This window comes from Salvelinus fontinalis, chromosome 26, assembly GCF_029448725.1.
Source record: "Salvelinus fontinalis isolate EN_2023a chromosome 26, ASM2944872v1, whole genome shotgun sequence".
NCBI classification, from domain to species: domain Eukaryota; kingdom Metazoa; phylum Chordata; class Actinopteri; order Salmoniformes; family Salmonidae; genus Salvelinus; species Salvelinus fontinalis.
The window spans coordinates 14,931,345-14,953,637 of NC_074690.1; the positions used below are offsets into that span (position 1 = coordinate 14,931,345).

General features: G+C 47.0%; 1 protein-coding gene across 4 annotated transcripts in view; it reads left to right on the forward strand.

Annotated features, from left to right (window-relative positions):
• Positions 1-1,052: 1,052 nt before the first annotated feature.
• The window catches only part of LOC129823693 (serine/arginine repetitive matrix protein 2-like), a 57,627-nt gene continuing 36,386 nt past the window's right edge, over positions 1,053-22,293 (forward strand). For 3 of the 4 annotated variants that reach the window (XR_008754669.1, XR_008754668.1, XM_055882600.1), the window contains exons 1-2: positions 1,053-2,046; positions 5,104-5,631. Coding sequence is in view for 1 of the 4 variants with exons in the window: in XM_055882600.1 (XP_055738575.1) it covers positions 5,129-5,631 (503 nt within the window). In the remaining 3 variants the exon portion in view is untranslated. The remainder of the gene's footprint in view (positions 2,047-5,103; positions 5,632-22,293) is intronic. The other variant, XM_055882601.1, reaches the window with a different exon arrangement.

Here is a 22,293-nt window from a genome sequence, read left to right on the forward strand (position 1 = left end):
ACTAATGAAAGCAGTCAAAAGGTTGTTGGATAGAATCCCCGAGCTGACAAGATGAAAATCTGTCGTTCTGCCCCTGAACAAGGCAGTTAACCCACTGCTCCCCAGGTGCTGAAGATGTGGATGTCGATTAAGGCAGCCCACCCCGCACCTCTCTGATTCAGAGGGGGTTGGGTTAAATGCAGAAGACACATTTCAGTTGAAAACATTCAGTTGTACAACTGACTAGCTATCCCCCCTTTTCCCTATAACTAACTTATTGTAACACTGATCTCTAACTCACTATTGTGACATTTAACCCTGACTCTCTCCCCTACTGCTCCCTACCTGCTCTGCTGTCCCTAATTCACTGTTAATCCAACCTACATTCCACCACCGCCTGCTTCTGTCAACTCATTTTTGGTCCCGACACAGTTTCCCTCCACCTCCTTGTTCCTGCAGCCGAGTGTTTAGACCGAGGGAGGGAGAGAGGGGGAAAGTTAGGTGAGGGGCGAGGGGGCGGAGGGTAGGATTGATGAAAACAACAGATCGCTACTCCCCTAATCCCTTTGTGTCCACAGTGTTAATCCAGCTGTACAAGCCCCCTGTACCCGCGCCTCGTACCCAGCCCTCCCACCACACAAACAACTAGATAGTATTCCCTTCGGGAAAGCAATGTCGGATGGTCATACTGTAAACACAGCGCTAGCAGCAGTAGCATCCCATAACAAACACACAACAACACTAACTCTTTTTTTGCGTACATTCGTCTGTGTTTCCCCAGGGATGTTTCAGCGTTAACATAGATTTTTTTTTTGTTGTGCAGTGTGCTTAAATTGTTGCATGGTGTGTTCTGTGTGACGGTGTGTTCTGCAAATGTGTTTAGTTTTTTTTCTGTGCTTTCTGAAATGTTGTCTATGTGCATTCGTTGTTTTTGTTGCGTTTGTGCATACAGAGTTGTTGTTTGGTATGCATGTGTGAACACATGCATGCGAATGTAACTCAGTGAATTCATTGTGCTGTGTTTTTTTGTGTGTATCCCGGTCTTGTTTAAAAGCTGAAGGGGGGGGGGGGGGGGTAAGAGGAGGCTGTGTTTATTGAGGTCACACCCTGGCAATAGTGGAGGAACCGATTTCCCCCCCACCCTCGCCCTCTTCTCCAACCCACCAACCCAGGCTGCTGGTAAGAGAACTCTCCGTGGTGCTGAAAAGAGAAAAGCACATTCAGACACACAGTGAGTGCAGTGCGGCCGTATAAAGCAGATAGATAAACAGAAAGACAACAGTGAGGCAGAGGGGATGGAGGGGCAGAAAGATACTAGTAGAGAGAGAGCGAGAGAGAGTCAGGGAGGCAGGCAGGAGATTTGCTGGGAGGAGGGAAGGTAGAGTAGGCGTGTTCTTTGTGGTCCGTGCTCATGAAGCCTGGTCTCATCTGCTAAGGCTAGTGGAGTGGAGTTCTGTGTTGATGAGAGAGACAGTGGAGAGATGCTCCGACTGAACACTCCCTTGACACACACACACACACATACCGCTCTGCTTCTCAACTACGGATACTAACTGCATCTGAGGGTCACACACAACCGGACAGCCAAGAGTTCATCGGATCGGTTCAGACAGAAACCCACTAGGAGCCGCCCGAGTGTGTGTTCAGTCTGCAGAAAGTGGCTGCATGTCAAAAGGAGTGTGTGATGCTGGTAGGGTCTGTCTATGTGTGTGATGCTGGTAGAGTCTGTCTATGTGTGTGCAGATGAGTGTAAAGCTGGCCCCTGTGTTGGAGTCTAGCATTGTTTGGACAGGGGCCTTGCGTCTCTCTGGCTACCCAGGGGAGGGAGCACTGGCCTGGGCATCCACAGGCCTGGCTATCCCCTGTCACCGCCCTGGCCCTGGAGGACTCCTTTGAGCAAGCCTAACTGTTGGGAGCGTACAATGGCTACTGTGCTTCCCTGTGGATTGAAGTGGCTTTCTGTACACATGCTCCGGGATCTATCTGAGTTGTTCTGCGGCTCGCACTGGACCCACCTGGAGAACGTTGCTTTGGCCCTCCGCAAGCCAGCAGGGACACAGCTCCACTGTAAGTACCACCACGCATATATTCACACACACACACACACACACACACACACACACACACACACACACACACACACACACACACACACACACACACACACACACACACACACACACACACACACACACACACACACACACACACACACACAAACGTATATACACACACCTTTCCCTAGCAGTGCCATTGAGTTAATAGGATTTACCTTTGTTACCTGATCCTCTGTATGACGAGTGCGCTGGCAGTGACATTTTTGACACCGATCGAGAAGATCCCCCTTCTCCCGTGACACCGTTGCCTAGATACGGACATAGTGTGCCACTGTCATTTCTGTTTTGAGAAAATTGCAGCTCGGAGAACCAACAGCTGCAGCCAACGAGAGGAGAGGACGGGAAAGTAAAAAGTGAGAGGTAGTGAGGGAAAGAGGGGATGCGGGTTAGAGTCAGAGCTGCAGAACAACCTTTTAACAGAAGAGACTGAGAGCTTCTCCATCACATTTATCTAATTTGAAGAGAGGAAAGAAAGAGAAAATATGTGTAAGACCAGAGGAGGACAAACGGCTGCAACGTTTCACTGAAAAACAATGTGATAAACCAGCTGAGTGCAGCGCTGCAGGTTTTACAGGGATTACATAGGCAGGTTTAATTCAGCTCCAGTAGTGTTTTGAATCCTGCAAGAGCACTCTGTGCCTGAGCATCAACGATACACTTCAACTAGGAGGTACATTTCTGCGGTATTAACTGTAGCGTGTCGGCTACAAGTTGTAATTACACCACTGCCATTTAGATCTGTCTCTTGTCTGTGACAGTGATTCAAAACTGTGCCCTTTCAAAACGAGTAGTCTCTGTAGCGAACCGGATCCGACTGCTTCACATCCAGTTAAACCCACTCACCCCAACACCGAGGTTATTCATGGATAGACAGAACCGACTGCTTCACATCCAGTTAAACCCACTCACCCCAACACCGAGGTTATTCATGGATAGACAGAACCGACTGCTTCACATCCAGTTAAACCCACTCACCCCAACACCGAGGTTATTCATGGATAGACAGAACCGACTGCTTCACATCCAGTTAAACCCACTCACCCCAACACCGAGGTTATTCATGGATAGACAGAACCGACTGCTTCACATCCAGTTAAACCCACTCACCCCAACACCGAGGTCATTCATGGATAGACAGAACCGACTGCTTCACATCCAGTTAAACCCACTCACCCCAACACCGAGGTTATTCATGGATAGACAGAACCGACTGCTTCACATCCAGTTAAACCCACTCACCCCAACACCGAGGTTATTCATGGATAGACAGAACCGACTGCTTCACATCCAGTTAAACCCACTCACCCCAACACCGAGGTTATTCATGGATAGACAGAACCGACTGCTTCACATCCCGTTAAACCCACTCACCCCAACACCGAGGTCATTCATGGATAGACAGAACCGACTGCTTCACATCCAGTTAAACCCACTCACCCCAACACCGAGGTCATTCATGGATAGACAGAACCGACTGCTTCACATCCCGTTAAACCCACTCACCCCAACACCGAGGTCATTCATGGATAGACAGAACCGACTGCTTCACATCCCGTTAAACCCACTCACCCCAACACCGAGGTTATTCATGGATAGACAGAACCGACTGCTTCACATCCAGTTAAACCCACTCACCCCAACACCGAGGTTATTCATGGATAGACAGAACCGACTGACAATAGAGGTATAGTGATGCAGAAGATGCTGGTCTCTGAGTTGGCCATGTAATCTCCATCTGTCTACTCTCCAACCTCTCTGACTCTCTCTCTCTCACTCACACACACACACACACAAATATATATATATACATACACATAAACACACAAACACACATACCGGTACACACACACACACACACACACACACACACACACACACACACACACACACACACACACACACACACACACACACACACACACACACACACACACACACACACACACATATACAGTATATATATACATACATACATACACATAAACACACACATATACATACACATAAACACACATACCGGTGTACACACACATACCGGTGTACACACACACACACACACACACACATACCGGTACACACGCATACCGGTGCACACACACACACACACCGGTACACACACACATTCACTCCCTCAAACAGCATAGTATACACTCTGCATCTACACACACCTACCGGTACACACACACACACATTGAATCCCACAACACATCATTAGATACTCAGTGGTGTGGCTGTAAACAGTTTTATATCAGTGGTGTGTTTGAATGTGGCTATAAACAGTGTTATATTCACCGTCCATTCTCCTCACTTGAGAGCAAGAAATCAAAGGGATCACAGTTGAACTGACGTCAGGGAAAAGTATTTTTTTCAATGGAGCATTCCAATTCACGCAGCTCGTCTGTGACGCACAAGTGTTTGTGGAGGAATCCTATAAAGAATAATCTTTTAGAGAATCAGATAAAAGCACAAGCCCGATTATTTGATCAGGAATCGCAGCAGTTCTGCGTGTAAATCCAGGAATTCACATAAATGCAATCAGTACCACAATGCGTGATATCCTGTGTTCATGGTGCATGACCCTAAAGGATTTCTCAGTAATGTTGTTGCCCTAAAGCTACTGGGTCACTCGGTTCTGTGTCACTCGGTTTTCTTCTTTCATCAGTAAGTTCTTGATCAATGGAAGTCCTTTATCAGAGCGTGAGAAAACAGTTAGGACAAAAACCGACTAGTGGACCCCTCCAGAGTTGTTTGTGCGTTTTGAGTATTTTTACATGGACAGTGCACATTAATCAACGTTTCAGTAAAAGTGCCGGTTTTAGCCAGTCGGCTCATTTTCAACCGCAGTCCCTGGGTTTGCATTGTACATTTCCCTCATGCTCCAGGGATAATGAGGGAACTTTCACCGACAACGAACCCAGTAGGCCACCAGACACAGCAACCAGAAACCAGACACCAGAAACGTCACTGAGCCACTATGTCATTAACATTTCTCTATTATGCGTTCCAGAAGGTTGTCGGATCGCTTGTGAAGAATGATGAGCTCCAAACAGGAAGAAACTCTGAGATTTGTCCAGTATGTGGAAGATAGCAGACTAGGAACCTACAGCGGGCTGGTCTCTCAGAACCTGGATGTTGAAGATAGCGGACTAGGAACCTACAGCGGGCTGGTCTCTCAGAACCTGGATGTTGAAGATAGCGGACTAGGAACCTACAGCGGGCTGGTCTCTCAGAACCTGGATGTTGAAGATAGCGGACTAGGAACCTACAGCGGGCTGGTCTCTCAGAACCTGGATGTTGAAGATAGCGGACTAGGAACCTACAGCGGGCTGGTCTCTCAGAACCTGGATGTTGAAGATAGCGGACTAGGAACCTACAGCGGGCTGGTCTCTCAGAACCTGGATGTTGAAGATAGCGGACTAGGAACCTACAGCGGGCTGGTCTCTCAGAACCTGGACCACGGCAGGAATGAGAGGAACAGAATTTACCTACAGGAGAAAAAGGACAAGAAGAGAAAACAGGAAGAAGCCATAAAAAGGTAGGAGTCTTAAAATGCATTCATACACCTACAGGACACTTTGAGGAATGATCTTTGAGAAGTGATCCACACATACAGACTGGTCATGCTTGTCTATAGATGTGAGATGTTGCGTCATACTCGTGTGAGGTCTTCTCACAATAACGTTCCATGTAACAAAGCATCAGAGACAGACCTGCACCTTATAATACACACCCACACCACAACACACACACACCTCAACTCACACACACACACATCTCAACACACCCACACCTCAACACACCCACACACCAACACACACACACACACACACCTCAACACACTAACACCTATACACACCCACACCTCAACACACACACACCTCAACACACACACACCTCAACACACCTCATGCTTGTCCAGTTATACCTAGATCCACTAATACATTGCATCCCTGTAAAGTCACAGGTTTAAGTTGTTGTATTGTGGATCTTTTACAGTGACATGTAACCCAAGCCTTCGGATTTCCCCTCATTCTGATTTGAAGTGATGGTATGGCTGCGTTGGTCAAATGTCATTATCTGACTTGTTGAGTTGTCATACATACTGCAGAGAGGAAAACGTGTGTGTAATGTATGTGTTTCTTGTGTGTGTGTGTGTGTGTGTGTGTGTGTGTGTGTGTGTGTGTGTGTATTAATGGGTTGTGTGTGTGTGTGTGTGTCTGTGTATCTCTTTGACTATGGCATATTGCCATATTTTGGGGTGCCAGTGGGTCGGCGCAGGCCTCTCTAGGGAGTAGAGTTAATTTGTCACTTCCTGACTTATTTGGGACTTGTCCTTGGCTAGAGGTTGTCTCTGCCTGCTCTACTTCTGATATGGAGAGTGGTGTTAGGGTAGCCTGGTCTACTTCTGTTTTTTAGAGTAGTGTTAGGGTATTCTGGTCTACTTCTGATATGGAGAGTGGTGTTAGGGTATTCTGGTCTACTTCTGATATGGAGAGTGGTGTTAGGGTAGCCTGGTCTACTTCTGATATGGAGAGTGGTGTTAGGGTAGCCTGGTCTACTTCTGATATGGAGAGTGGTGTTAGGGTAGCCTGCTCTACTTCTGATATGGAGGGTGGTGTTAGGGTATTCTGGTCTACTTCTGATATGGAGAGTGGTGTTAGGGTAGCCTGGTCTACTTCTGATATGGAGAGTGGTGTTAGGGTAGCCTGCTCTACTTCTGATATGGAGGGTGGTGTTAGGGTATTCTGGTCTACTTCTGATATGGAGAGTGGTGTTAGGGTAGCCTGGTCTACTTCTGATATGGAGAGTGGTGTTAGGGTATTCTGGTCTACTTCTGATATGGAGAGTGGTGTTAGGGTAGCCTGGTCTACTTCTGTTTTTTAGAGTAGTGTTAGGGTATTCTGGTCTACTTCTGATATGGAGAGTGGTGTTAGGGTAGCCTGGTCTACTTCTGATATGGAGAGTGGTGTTAGGGTAGCTTGGTCTCAGGTCTGTTTGTGCCGTATAGCCATTGGACCATAGGACTTGGCAAGATAGCAGAAACGGATGCCAGCGGCCACAGGAGCACAAACAGATCTGGGACCAGGCTAGAGTCAGGGGGATTGTGATCATAAAATCGATGAATGAGCCCATGGTCACTATTGGATATAAAGACACTAAGTGTGTGGTTTGTGTACAGTTGTTTTTAACGTAGGACCTATCAACAGAACTATAGGCAAGGTTACGTGTTAACTGGCTAATGATGGAATAAATATATGTGATCCAAAACTCAAAACCAGCCATACATATTCACTAACTGAAAGTCGGTCATTTCAGTTGTCTGATACATTGTTTAATAAACAGTCCTACAAAACGTTGGAATTAACATTGGGATAGTCAGTCGTGTCTTGCAAATGTTTTTGTCCTCTTTCGCTCTCTGTCCCGATGAAAGCGAGTCCGAGGAGACCTGAATATGTAGCGGCACCACGTGAGCATCTGCAAGCTCAGCGAATAGGAAGCGGGAGCACAATGTGAGCATCTCCAAGCTCAGCGAATAGCAAGCAGACGCACAATGTGGGCATCTGCAAGCTCAGCGAATAGCAAGCGGGCGCACAATGTGGGCATCACGTGGAGACCGCGAGCCTTGGTTGTGTGTCAACAAGTAGGCGCTGTGGAGTCGAAGTGTGTGGTTCGCCCGTGATAGATCATAGCAGACTCAGTGGATATAGTGGCGTCTGCTTGTGTCTGTGTGTGCGTTCTAATGCTACATGCTGACAGTGGAAGGAGAGGTCCTTGACAGATTCCCTTTCTACATGTTGCCAAAGTCTCTGCAACATCTGAGAGATATGTTTTCAAAGCTGGAACAGTCATCACTCATCAGCTGTTGGCATCAATGATGTCTGGTTACTTTGTTATCTTAAACCTTGTAGGGTATTTATGGCTTTCACCTGAGAACTATACTACAACGCAAGCTCAGTGAGTTCGCCAGCTAACTTTGATAAATAACCACAAATAACTATTGATTTTCTGGTTCATTAAGAAAGATAAACTTAGATATGTTTTTTTTTTTGGTTGTTGAGTCAATTAGACCGTACCCATTTCAAGTATATTGTAGCGACCCGCACAGACAGCTGTGTGTTATGTGTTAGGCTAGTAGGTGGTTGTGTTCGCGGGGTCCGACATGTCAGTCAACCTGCTATCTGCCAATCACGGGAATGCCTGGAATGTTCTGATGCCGGGCATCCTGGCGGTTGGCGGAGTGGCGTGGAGGGGGGTTGGGCAGGGGGATGGAGCATTGGAAGTTAAGACCAGGTTTTGCCTTTGTTCTCTCTCTTAAGCGTAAAAAAAATCGCAAAAGCATGCTTAAGCGCGGAAATCGACTCTGCCGCTTGAGCATGCTTTTGCGGCACAGTCGATAGCGCGCCGGACCTCGGGCTAGGAGGTCGAGGGTTCGAGACCTGCTCCCTGCCTGTTTCATTACATTGGTGTCAGAAGTAAAAACGTTGATAAAAGTTTGCCAGCTAGCTAGCTGACTTCTGTGGCTAGCTACCGTAGGTGAGAACGGGGGTTGAAAATGCTTCGAGGGAATCCGAAAGTGAAGGTGGAGGTAGGGGACGATTATGGCCAAGGAGATACGTGTGAATGGACGTCGGAGGTTCTGGCTGAGGAGATCGCCAGGGCGTCGGAGCGCAGAGGCCGCTTGAGGGAGGACGCTAGAGTGATGGCGGCTGAAGCGGGCATGAGCGCCTCGTCGACTGTGTTTCGCGCGGATTCTGGTGGGCGGGCCGAAGTGGTGACGTCGACGCGGCGGGACGAGGAATCTGGGGCTCAGGATGTAAACAAACATGGCGGCGCCCAGTTCCCGGCTGCGTCCGTATCTGTTAAGACCCCGAAGTATTCCGGTAAGGCGGATTGGGAAGCTTTTCATGCTCAGTTTGAACTGTTAGCTCATTTTAGGGGGTGGTCGGATGAAGAAAGGGCACTGCAGTTGGCTTTATGCCTCACGGATGAAGCTCTGGCCTGTTTGATATTGATTAGCCCCGAGGACAGACATGATTATGGCGCTTTAGTGGGAGCACTGAGGAGGCGCTATGGACAGTGTGTACAGCCCGGGCTACTGCGCTCCGAACTGAGTAATAGACGCAGGCAGCCTGGAGAGCCTCTACGGGTGTTAGCTAATGACATTGAGAGCCTCTCTCGGTGGGCATATGCTCACATGCCCCCCTCCGTGCAGAGCGAGCTAGCACGGGACCAGTTCATACAGGCGCTCTCTCCTACGGAGCTGCGCATACAGACCAAGCTGGCTCATCCTGAGTCATTGCAGATAGCCTTGGAGATGGCTTTGGAGAGGGAGTTGGTGTGGGCTGGGACTTCAGCTGGGGCTTTGGTGGGGGTGCAGGGAGACACACCCTCTGTGCGAGCTGGGGGGCAGAGCAGCCCGGAGCCGGAAAAGCCTGCATGGGTGGCTGAAATGACAGAACTCATTCGTGCTGTGTCGCTACAGGCGGCACAAAACACACACCCTGGTCCCAGGGTCTGCTGGGGTTGTGGCCAGCCAGGCCATCTGCGCCGAAATTGCCCCATGTCCCCCAGAGCTCAGGGAAACGGCTCGGGGTCCGCATAGACCGGGTAGTGCGGACCCCTGGCTTTCTATCCCAACCACCATCATCTTCAGGAGGAGCCCACCGGCACAGACGGGGAAGCAAGGCTCCACTTCCCCCAGAAGCAGACGAGAGCAAGCGAATGGAGCCTGTTGTTGTGGTGGGCCGGACCTGTGTTGGGGACTTTTGTCATGTCCCTGTCACTGTGGAGGGTGTGCCCTGCTCCTCCCTGGTGGACACTGGGTCCACAGTAGCCCTGGTGAGGCCAGATATTGTGCCAGGTTGGACTCAGTCTGAGCCCACAACTGTGCAGCTCCGCACAGTCACAGGTGAGCTGGCACCCATGAAAGGGAAGGGAATAATGACTCTGACAGTAGGGGGCAGGACTGTGCGTCATCCTGTGTGGGTGGCGGCTGTGCAGGACCCTTGTATCCTGGGGTTGGACTTTCTTAGGAGCACAGGCTGCCAGTTAGACCTAAATAGGGGCACACTGAGCTTCCAGGGAGGGCCGGAAGTCACCATGGCCCCCCCTAATGTCACATTCACTCTACCCAACAAACCCTTTACTCCAACAGTTAAAGCAGCAGAGACTCATGGCTGCCCCCCCTCCCCCACAGCTGTGTGTGACTTTTCCCCAGCCCCCCTGTCACCTACTGCGGTGTGTTACATTCCCCCAGCTACCTCCATGACACAGCCCTCTGTGAGCCCAGGCCGCGCCCCCCCAGCCCAGCTACCCCAGATGGGAGAGGAGAGGACACTGTCTGCAGTGAGGGAGATATGGGGGAGGAACTGTGTTGGTCTTGACCCCGAGCAGCAGGAACGGTTGTGGCAGTTGCTGTTTGAATTCAGAGACAGCTTTGCGCTGAGTGAGGAAGAGGTGGGTCAGACTCATCTGGTGCAGCATGAGATGGACACAGGTGATGCTCGGCCCATCAAGATGCGTCCCCGCCGTATCCCGCTGGCACGCCAGGAGGCGGCAGACAAGGCTGTGTTGGAGATGCAGCGGGCAGACTTCATTGAGCCCTCAGACAGCCCCTGGGCGGCGCCAGTCGTCATGGTTCCGAAGAAGGGGGGCAAGCTGAGGTTCTGTGCGGACTACAGGCGGCTGAATGAGGTAACCAGGAAGGACTCATACCCCATACCACGTATCGATGAGTCGCTGGACCTGGTTAGGGGGTCCTCCTGGTTCTCCTCACTAGACCTCCGCAGTGGCTACTGGCAGGTGCCCCTCTCCCCAGAGGCCAGAGCCAAAACTGCATTCTCCACTAACAGAGGACACTGGCAGTTCAAGGTCCTGTGCTTTGGCCTGTGCAACGCTCCAGCTACTTTTGAGCGTTTGATGGACAGGGTGCTGGATGGCATCCCCAGACAGCAGTGTCTGGTATACCTCGATGACATCCTGGCCCATGGCAGCTCCTTCCAGTCAGCCCTGGGGGCGCTACGGCGTGTGCTGGAGAGGGTGGCTGCCGCAGGTCTGAAGCTCCACCCCGAGAAGTGCCACTTCATGAGGAGAGAGGTGTCCTTCTTGGGCCACCGAGTGGGGAAGGAGGGGATCAGCACCATGGAGGACAAGGTAGGGGCTGTCAGAGACTGGCCCACCCCCACCGACCAGCGTCAGCTGAAGAGCTTCCTGGGCCTGGCCTCGTACTACAGGAGGTTTGTACGGGGCTTCTCAAGCGTTGCTGCTCCACTGAACCGCCTGCTGCCGAAGGACAAAGCTTTCACTTGGACAGTGGAGTGTGAGGAGGCGTTCAACACCCTCAAACGTGCACTGATCGAGGCCCCCGTGCTCGCCCCCCCTGACCTCACCTTGCCCTTTATCCTGGACACAGACGCGAGCAATGTGGGCATGGGTGGGGTGCTGGCCCAGGTGGGGCCAGAGGGGGAGAGAGTGGTGGCGTACTTCAGCAAAACATTTGACAAACATGAGCGCCGCTACTGTGTCACCCGGCGGGAGCTCTTGGCTGTTGTGGCTTCCGTCAAACACTTCAAGTACTACCTGGGTGGTCTGCCCTTTACTGTAAGGACTGACCACTCTGCTCTCCAGTGGCTCATGTCTTTCAGAGAGCCAGAGGGGCAGGTGGCACGCTGGTTGGAGGAGCTTCAGCCGTATGACTTCACAGTGGTGCACAGGGCAGGGGCACGCCACTCCAACGCCGACGCCATGTCCCGTCGGCCCTGTACTGCAGACGGCTGCCGCCACTGCGAACGGAGAGAGGGACGGGAGAGAGAGCTGTGCGCAGAGGGGGTCTGTGCCACAGTGTGTCGGGCGAGCGGGCCTGTCTGCTGTGAGCTGCAGACTGTCGACGTGGCTGAATGGCGGCAGCAGCAGGGACGGGACACAGACCTACAGCCAGTGCTACAGTGGGTAGAGGCGCAGGTGAGGCCACCATGGGAAGAGGTGACAGCGCTCTCAGTCGCGACCAAAGGGTTGTGGTCAAAGTTTGAGAGACTGCGGCTGGCTGATGGCGTGCTACAGCGGGCATGGAAGGAGTCAGCTACGGGAGAGGAGAGGTGGCAGGTGGTGGTCCCAAAAGCATTGCGGGAGGCTGTGCTCCAGAGTACTCATGGCGGGGTGGGGACTGGACACTTTGGGGTCACAAAAACACTGCGCCGTCTCCGTCAGGGCTTCTACTGGGGGCAGCACAAGAGGGATGTGGAGGACTTTTGTCGCCGCTGTGACAACTGCACAGCGAGAAAGGGCCCCCCAGGCCGCTCTCATGCTCAGCTCCAACAGTTCCCAGTGGGGGCTCCCATGGAGAGGGTGGGAGTGGATGTAGTTGGGCCGTTCCCCACCACAGACAGTGGAAACCGCTGGGTGCTCACGGCCATGGACTATTTCACAAAATGGCCCGAGGCCTATGCTCTGCCTGACCAGGAGGCAGAGACCATCGTCGACGCCCTGACAGCGGGGATGTTCAGCAGGTTTGGAGCTGCAGAGTCCATCCACAGCGACCAGGGCAGAAACTTTGAGTCCCGTGTGTTCGCCACCATGTGTGAGAGGCTGGGTATGCACAAGACCCGCACTACTCCTCTCCATCCTCAAAGTGAGGGCCTTGTAGAGCGCTTCAATAAAACGCTTGGACAGCAGCTGGCCATCGTCTCTTCCAAACACCAGCGTGACTGGGACAAGCACCTGCCTATGGTCCTCATGGCATGCCGCTCCGCTGTCCAAGACTCCACCTCCTGCACGCCTGCCCTCCTCATGCTGGGGAGAGAGATCCGCACCCCTGCGGAGATGGCGTTTGGTCGGCCCCTGGATAGCCCTCATGTTCCCCCGGGGCCGGAGTATGCCCGGAGACTCCAGGACCGCCTGGAGACAGCCCACACCTTCGCCAGAGAGCAGCTAGTGAATGCAGGTGTGAGGCAGAAGAGGAACTATGACGTGCACACCCGGGGAAGGCACTTTGTGGCTGGGGAGCTGGTCTGGGTCTACAGCCCGCTAAGGAAAAAAGGCAGATGCCCCAAGTTGGACAGTCACTGGGTGGGACCCTGCAGTGTCCTGGAGAGGGTAGGGGAGGTTGTTTACCGGGTGCAGCTTCCTCCCAGGGGGAGAAAGGTGGCACTGCACCGGGACAGGTTAGCCCCATACAGAGGGGCCTCTTCTCCCCAAACCCCAGGAACCCCCACAATTCCCCTCTCTGGCAATGCCATTCTCCAGGCACCCACCCCCAGGTGCCGCAGACAAGGCTCCAGACAGCCCACTCCCCCTGTCTCCCCCCCTGTGTCACCGCGTGGTTCCCCAGAGCCACAGACTGTATTACCCGTTCCCGCTTCCTTGTCCCCCATATCCCTGCCTTCATCCCCTGGTTCCCAGAGGGGCACTCTGCGACCATCACGGCCACGCAGGCAAAGGAGACCTCCGGGTCGCTTCAGAGACTTTGTTTGTTCCCTCGGGGACGAGGGACTTTGTGGTGGGGGGGCTGTGTAGCGACCCGCACAGACAGCTGTGTGTTATGTGTTAGGCTAGTAGGTGGTTGTGTTCGCGGGGTCCGACATGTCAGTCAACCTGCTATCTGCCAATCACGGGAATGCCTGGAATGTTCTGATGCCGGGCATCCTGGCGGTTGGCGGAGTGGCGTGGAGGGGGGTTGGGCAGGGGGATGGAGCATTGGAAGTTAAGACCAGGTTTTGCCTTTGTTCTCTCTCTTACGTCTGGGCTTCACAAGAGAAGGTCACGATTGGCTTGTGGGTTATCTTTCATTTATTTGGCGTGGGCTACGGCCAAACAGTAGCCTGTGTAAAGTTGGTTTAATAAACCGTCCATTCGTAAACTCAATCCTCTGTCTGGACAGTCGTTCTTTTATGATCTAGTCAGGTCATTACAATATCTTCAATAAATAAATACTAATATTTCAGACTGTTGAAGCATGTTTAGCTGGCTAGCTCGTTGAACCTGCTTTGTAGTATACCCCACTGGTAAGCTCTGCAAATGTTGTTGAGAGTGTAATGTGTATGCAGTGTCTTAAAGCTTATGGTCATTTAGTCACTTGTTCTGACAGTAAAGCTGACTGCAACTGCAGTTGACTCCTAATATTATAGAGGAGTGTCAGCAGTGTCCTTTTATCTATTCATTATCTGTATACTCACAACACTGTTTATACGAGTATACGTCTAGGAGCAAATTCTATTTGAGCATGTAATAGTCCACGTTTTTAAGCGCAAAATCCTAGCTCCTTCAGTCATATGATGAAACTTTTTTTAATGGAATGTAGAACAAACTCGTAGAACTTTTCACTCAAAACACATGGCGGCAAAAGTTAACACACCAAAAGCGAGTCTGTCATCCTAACTCTGTGTCAATTCCAAGGGAGGTGAAAGTGACATCTAGTGTTCCGATATCTCTCTATCCGACTCTCAGCTCTTGTCAATGTAAAATATTAATACACGGTAGCTAGAGGAAGAATATGAAACGATAGCTGATGATAGCCTTTTTCAAAAGGCCTATTAGTAGGTCAATGAGACAACCCATTTTTACAGTAGCTGATGGAGGGAGAGAGAGAGGCAAAGGGAGAGAGAGAGGGGGGGGATAGAGAGAGAACGGGAGAGACTGAAAGATAGGAGAGTGAGGGGCAGAGGAAAAAAAACCTGTTAGAAGGAGATTAAGTGTGAATTGCTTGCTAGCAGGAGATGTACTCTGCCTGGTGACAGCTGGAACAGCCGCAGGCCAATCAGATCACCACGTCGGTTTGAGTGAGGAGGTTCTTCCTGCATGTACTGCCATCCCATTGGTGTTTTCCTTGTATCTGAAGGAGTAGTTATTCACACACACAGGGTTGTCGCCGGGCAGTTCTGGTTCTGTGTCAACACTTGAGTGTCTGCTTGAACGCACAATACAACACCAACAAACAAAATAACTGGGTTTGTGTGTGAGGAAAAAGTCTGTGCATATCACTGTGTTTGTTGTCTCACACACACACACACACACACACACACACACACACACACACACACACACACACACACACACACACACACACACACACACACACACACACACACACACACACACACACACACACACACACACACACACACACACACACACACACACACACATACCCAGTTCTATCATTTGTTGGTGTCGTGTTGTGCGTTCCATGTCCCATAGAGACTCCAGCAGCCTATTTCCACACAACCAGAACTGCCCAACGCCAACCCTCCATCCAACTGTTCCAAGTGCACCTGTGGTCTGTGGTCCACTGGTAAATATCCTATAGAAAACTCCACCAGTTAAACACCTGACACTACTGAGTTTATATCCATGAGTGTTTTCCTGCAGACAGCTGTGTGTTAGAAGCGGTTTGATTCTTATGACCGATGAACGGTATTATTACCTTATTGTTACCATTTCTACAGAGTATATGAATTAAGTACCACCCTGTTCTTGTAAAGCCACATTTTCATAGTGCTTTTTTTCTTTTTTCTAATTCTAATGTTATTACACAGGTTCATGTTATTACGTAGGTTCATGTTATTACATAGGTTCATGTTATTACATGTTATTATGTAGGTTCATGTTATTACATAGGTTCATGTTATTACATAGGTTCATGTTATTACACAGGTTCATGTTATTACCTAGGTTCATGTTATTACACAGGTTCATGTTATTACACAGGTTCATGTTATTACACAGGTTCATGTTATTACATAGGTTCATGTTATTACATGTTATTATGTAGGTTCATGTTATTACATAGGTTCATGTTATTACATAGGTTCATGTTATTACATGTTATTATGTAGGTTCATGTTATTACATAGGTTCATGTTATTACATGTTATTATGTAGGTTCATGTTATTACATAGGTTCATGTTATTACATGTTATTACACAGGTTCATGTTATTACACAGGTTCATGTTATTATGTAGGTTCATGTTATTACATGTTATTACATAGGTTCATGTTATTACATAGGTTCATGTTATTACACAGGTTCATGTTATTACACAGGTTCATGTTATTACACAGGTTCATGTTATTACGTAGGTTCATGTTATTACACAGGTTCATGTTATTACACAGGTTCATGTTATTACACAGGTTCATGTTATTACGTAGGTTCATGTTATTACACAGGTTCATGTTATTACATAGGTTCATGTTATTACATGTTATTATGTAGGTTCATGTTATTACATAGTGTCATGTTATTACACAGGTTCATGTTATTACACAGGTTCATGTTATTACATAGGTTCATGTTATTACATGTTATTACACAGGTTCATGTTATTACATAGGTTCATGTTATTACACAGGTTCACTTTATTACATAGGTTCATGTTATTACATGTTATTATGTAAGTTCATGTTATTACATAGGTTCATGTTATTACATGTTATTACACAGGTTCATGTTATTACACAGGTTCATGTTATTATGTAGGTTAATGTTATTACGTAGGTTCATGTTATTATGTAGGTTCATGTTATTACACAGGTTCATGTTATTACATGTTATTATGTAGGTTCATGTTATTACATAGGTTCATGTTATTACATAGGTTCATGTTATTACATAGGTTCATGTTATTACACAGGTTCATGTTATTACACAGGTTCAGGTTATTACGTAGGTTCATGTTATTACATAGGTTCATGTTATTACATGTTATTACACAGGTTCATGTTATTACACATGTTCATGTTATTACATGTTATTATGTAGGTTCATGTTATTACATAGGTTCATGTTATTACATAGGTTCATGTTATTACACAGATTCATGTTATTATGTAGGTTCATGTTATTACGTAGGTTCATGTTATTACACAGGTTCATGTTATTACACAGGTTCATGTTATTACATGTTATTACACAGGTTCATGTTATTATGTAGGTTCATGTTATTACATAGTGTCATGTTATTACACAGGTTCATGTTATTATGTAGGTTCATGTTATTACATAGTGTCATGTTATTACACAGGTTCATGTTATTACACAGGTTCATGTTATTATGTAGGTTCATGTTATTACATAGTGTCATGTTATTATGTAGGTTCATGTTATCATGTAGGTTCATGTTATTACATAGGTTCATGTTATTATGTAGGTTCATGTTATTACACAGGTTCATGTTATTACACAGGTTCATGTTATTACATAGGTTCATGTTATTACATAGGTTCATGTTATTACATAGGTTCATGTTATTACATAGTGTCATGTTATTACATGTTATTACATAGGTTCATGTTATTACATAGGTTCATGTTATTACACAGGTTCATGTTATTACATAGGTTCATGTCATTACATGTTATTACATAGGTTCATGTTATTACATAGGTTCATGTTATTACACAGGTTCATGTTATTATGTAGGTTCATGTTATTACACAGGTTCATGTTATTACACAGGTTCATGTTATTACACAGGTTCATGTTATTACACAGGTTCATGTTATTACGTAGGTTCATGTTATTACATGTTATTACACAGGTTCATGTTATTACATGTTATTACGTAGGTTCATGTTATTACGTAGGTTCATGTTATTACATAGGTTCATGTTATTATGTAGGTTCATGTTATTACATGTTATTATTTAGGTTCATGTTATTACATAGGTTCATGTTATTACGTAGGTTCATGTTATTACATGTTATTACACAGGTTCATGTTATTACACAGGTTCATGTTATTACACAGGTTCATGTTATTACGTAGGTTCATGTTATTACGTAGGTGCATGTTATTATGTAGGTTCATGTTATTACATGTTATTATTTAGGTTCATGTTATTACATAGGTTCATGTTATTATGTAGGTTCATGTTATTACATGTTATTATTTAGGTTCATGTTATTACATAGGTTCATGTTATTACGTAGGTTCATGTTATTACATGTTATTACACAGGTTCATGTTATTACACAGGTTCATGTTATTACACAGGTTCATGTTATTACGTAGGTTCATGTTATTACGTAGGTGCATGTTATTACGTAGGTTATTATGATAATTTCTGCAGAGTTGATTAATTAAAGTGCAAAAGCTAAAACTTGTTACGTGATTTACTACATGGGGAAAACAACAACTCCTGCCATTCAGATACCAGGTTTAGTGTATTTTATGATTTGAAAAAGAACAATACAAAAGTTTGCAAAGAGTGTTTTGAAATGTCCACTGTCTGGGCTACATAACATCAGCTAGAGCAAAGCTCCTCTGGGCACCAGGCTTAAACAGGAATACACACGGAGAGCCGTGTGATTTTTCTTTCTCTTCCTGATCTTGAGAAAAATGTGAGTTCAATGCCACATCTATCATGTGTATGACTGGCAGCGCTCCACTGTAGTGATTGATGCCCTGAGGTCTTGGGAACCCTCAGGTGCTGTGTGATAGGTTTGATAGCTGGAGGACGGTAGCCGTTATATGTCAATACTCAAGGGAGGTCTGCAGGTTAAGGACTACAGATGGGAGTTTGAGACTTGGGAGTTGTAGTCTCCTGAGTATGTTTGGGGGTGTGCATGTGTGCGTTTGTTATCTGGAGCAGTCCGGAGGCTGGTTTTGTGTCTGGTTTCCGTGGATACCCAGTTGCTAGGCAAAGTTAAGCCTCTGCCCAATGACCACCCCCCCCCCCCCCCCCCCCCCCAGCTCCTGCAGCTGGCTCAGAGTCAGTGGGAGTCAGCAAAGTCTCACACACACACACCCAAACACCCCCGCACACCCACACCACACCCAAACACCCACTGCAAACCCACAACCACCCATCCAAGCACTTGTGAGCACACATCGTCACTTAAATGTCACAACTGCTTTTTAATTTGGACTAAAGCATTGATTTAATGTATGTCATTACTGGATAAACTCTGGGGACTTAACCCCTCAGGGTTGAACTACATGGGGGTTGAACTCTGTTCCACTGACATGGTGAAAACTCCAGTCCAGTGAGGAGTTTGAGTTTTACTTGAGCGCCAACTGAGAAAGATGCACTGAGAAGTAATTACATCTTCAACACAGTGTGGCCGACACACAGCAGTTTCAGTGGCCACTATGTGAGTGGGTGTGTGCATATGCAAAAAGAGCCATAGTTGTGTTGTTGGAGAGAAAATAGTTGTTTGGCTATTTGTTTTTCTATCGTTCAGTGTACTGTTGTTTTGTATCTATTGGAAGTGTTGAACAATAAACCTTATTGAACACATTTTCCAATCTGACGATTCAAGAGAAATTAACGAGGTCCAAACGGCCTCGTCATCTCCAAACTGCATTTAAACTAATCCAATTATCTCAGTGACATCTTCTGTTCATTTGCTGGTGACCTTCTAAATAATCAAAAAAAAAATTTTTTTTTTTAAATGAAGCTAAAGTCTCCACCATTTGTCAGTAAGAGTCAGAAATCTACTCTGATCTGTCTGGCCAGTACAGTCCTGTGACTGTCAAAAGCCCCACCCTGCCACAACAGCCGCTCTCTTCAGACCCATCATCCATGTTTTTAAAGGGGGATTGATGGAGGCTGGAGTGGGGGACTTCCATCGTGTCTCTGGGTTTTGGGTGCGCTGAGCTAACCGTGCGCACAGTTAAACACAAATCAATGGCAACCCACAGAGAGATTTTCTCTCGGCTGATTGGCACCAATGTGGTTCTCATTGTTGGTCGCTTCCATCATTTGAACCTTCACAAAGAGACTAGTGCAAGCAGAAACACGGACACCCAGACACACACACACACACAGACACACACACCCAGACACACACACCCAGACACACCCAGACACACCCACACACACACACACACACACACACACACACACACACACACACACACACACACACACACACACACACACACACACACACACACACACACACACACACACACACACACACATATCCCGGTAGACTGCTGTGTGCTATTATTTTGATTCAAGGTCTTGTGAAAGGACAGACTTCCAGAGGTGAGGGAAGGACTGACTTATTGGTGATGTTTTAACTTTTCTTAAGCGCTCTAAAGCTAGAATCCTTCATGGTGAAACAGCCACTTCTGTTAGAGATATTACAAGAACAAAGAAGTTAGTGCAAACAACAAACACAGTGTTTTCCCCTCTGACATCATCGCACGTGTGATAGAAGAGCCCAACATGTACAGATTGTTGTTTTACCGTGCTGCACGATGCTCCTCAGCTCTGCAACTAAAACATTAACCAATATGTACAGATTGTTGTTTTACCATGATGCTCCTCAGCTCTGCAACTAAAACATTAACCAATATGTACAGATTGTTGTTTTACCGTGCTGCACGATGCTCCTCAGCTCTGCAACTAAAACATTAACCAATATGTACAGATTGTTGTTTTACCGTGCTGCACGATGCTCCTCAGCTCTGCAACTAAAACATTAACCAATATGTACAGATTGTTGTTTTACCGTGCTGCACGATGCTCCTCAGCTCTACAACTAAAACATTAACCAATATGTACAGATTGTTGTTTTACCGTGCTGCACGATGCTCCTCAGCTCTGCAACTAAAACAATAACCAATATGTACAGATTGTTGTTTTACCATACTGCACGATGCTCCTCAGCTCTACAACTAAAACATTAACCAATATGTACAGATTGTTGTTTTACCATACTGCACGATGCTCCTCAGCTCTACAACTAAAACATTAACCAATATGTACAGATTGTTGTTTTACCATACTGCACGATGCTCCTCAGCTCTACAACTAAAACATTAACCAATATGTACAGATTGTTGCTTTACCGTGCTGCATTATAAAACAATAACGGTGGTGGGGCGACCAGTGGCGCTGTTTCCCCCTACTGCAGATTCCATCTTTAAAGATACATCTTTGTCACAGCAACTAACTACATCTGTTTACTCTTTTGAATGTTATAAAAATAAATAAAGGCAGTTACACACTCTATATTTAAGCAATAAGGCCCGAGGAGGTGTGGTATATGGCCAATATACCACGGCTAAGGGCTGTCCAGGCACTCTGCTTTGCGTCGTAAAACAATATACCACAAACCTCCGAGGTGCCCTATTGCTATTATAAACTGATTTACAACGTAATTAGAACAGTAAAAATACATGTTTTGTCATACAATGTGGTATACGGTCTCATATACCATGTCTGTCAGCCAATCAGCATTCAGGGCTCGAACCACCCGGTTTATAAATATATTTAAAGAAAAGCAATTTTTTTTGGTCCATTAAAATAACATAAAATTGATCAGAAATACAGCGTAGACATTGTTAATGTTGTAAATGACTATTGTAGCTGGACATTTTTTATGGAATATCTACATAGGCGTACAGAGGGCCATTATCAGCAACCATCACTCCTGTGTTCCAATGGCACGTTGTGTTATCTAATCCAAGTTTATCATTTTAAAAGCCTAATTGATCATTAGAAAACCCTTTTGCAATTATGTCAGCACAGCTGAAAACTGTTGTCTGATTAAAGAAGCAATACAACTGGCCTTCTTTAGACTAGTTGAGTTTCTGGAGCCGGAAGAAATGGCAGCAGTTTTACGGCGCCCAACCAATTGTGCTATTATGTGTTTTTTTTCGCGTTATTTGTAACTTATTTTGTACATAATGTTTCTGTAACCGTATCTGACAGCAGAAAATAGCTTCTGGATATCAGGACAGCGATCACTCACCTCAGATTAGACAAAGATTTTTTCAACATCAAGCAAGACTCACATGATATTCTCCAAACACCCGGCAGGGCCGACATCCCAGTTATTCGCAAGAGGAAGGTACGCAGGTACAGAGGACGAAGAGCCGAATGCCTCGTCAGGACCCGCAGAAGGCGACTGGGAAAGCTGCCGTTACCGTCAATATTACTCGCCAACGTGCAATCATTGGACAATAAATCAGACGAGGTACGATCACGAATATCCTACCAATGGGACATCAAAAACTGTAATATCTTATGTTTCACGGAATCGTGGCTGAATGACGACATGGATATTCCGGTAAGACGAGGGGGGCGGTCTGTGCATATTTGTAAACAAACAGCTGGTGCACGAAATCTAAGGAAGTCTCTAGATTTTGCTCGCCTGAAGTAGAGTATCTTGTGATAAATTGCAGGCCACACTACTTGCCTAGAGCGTTCTCAGCTATACTTTTCGTAGCTGTTTATTTACCACC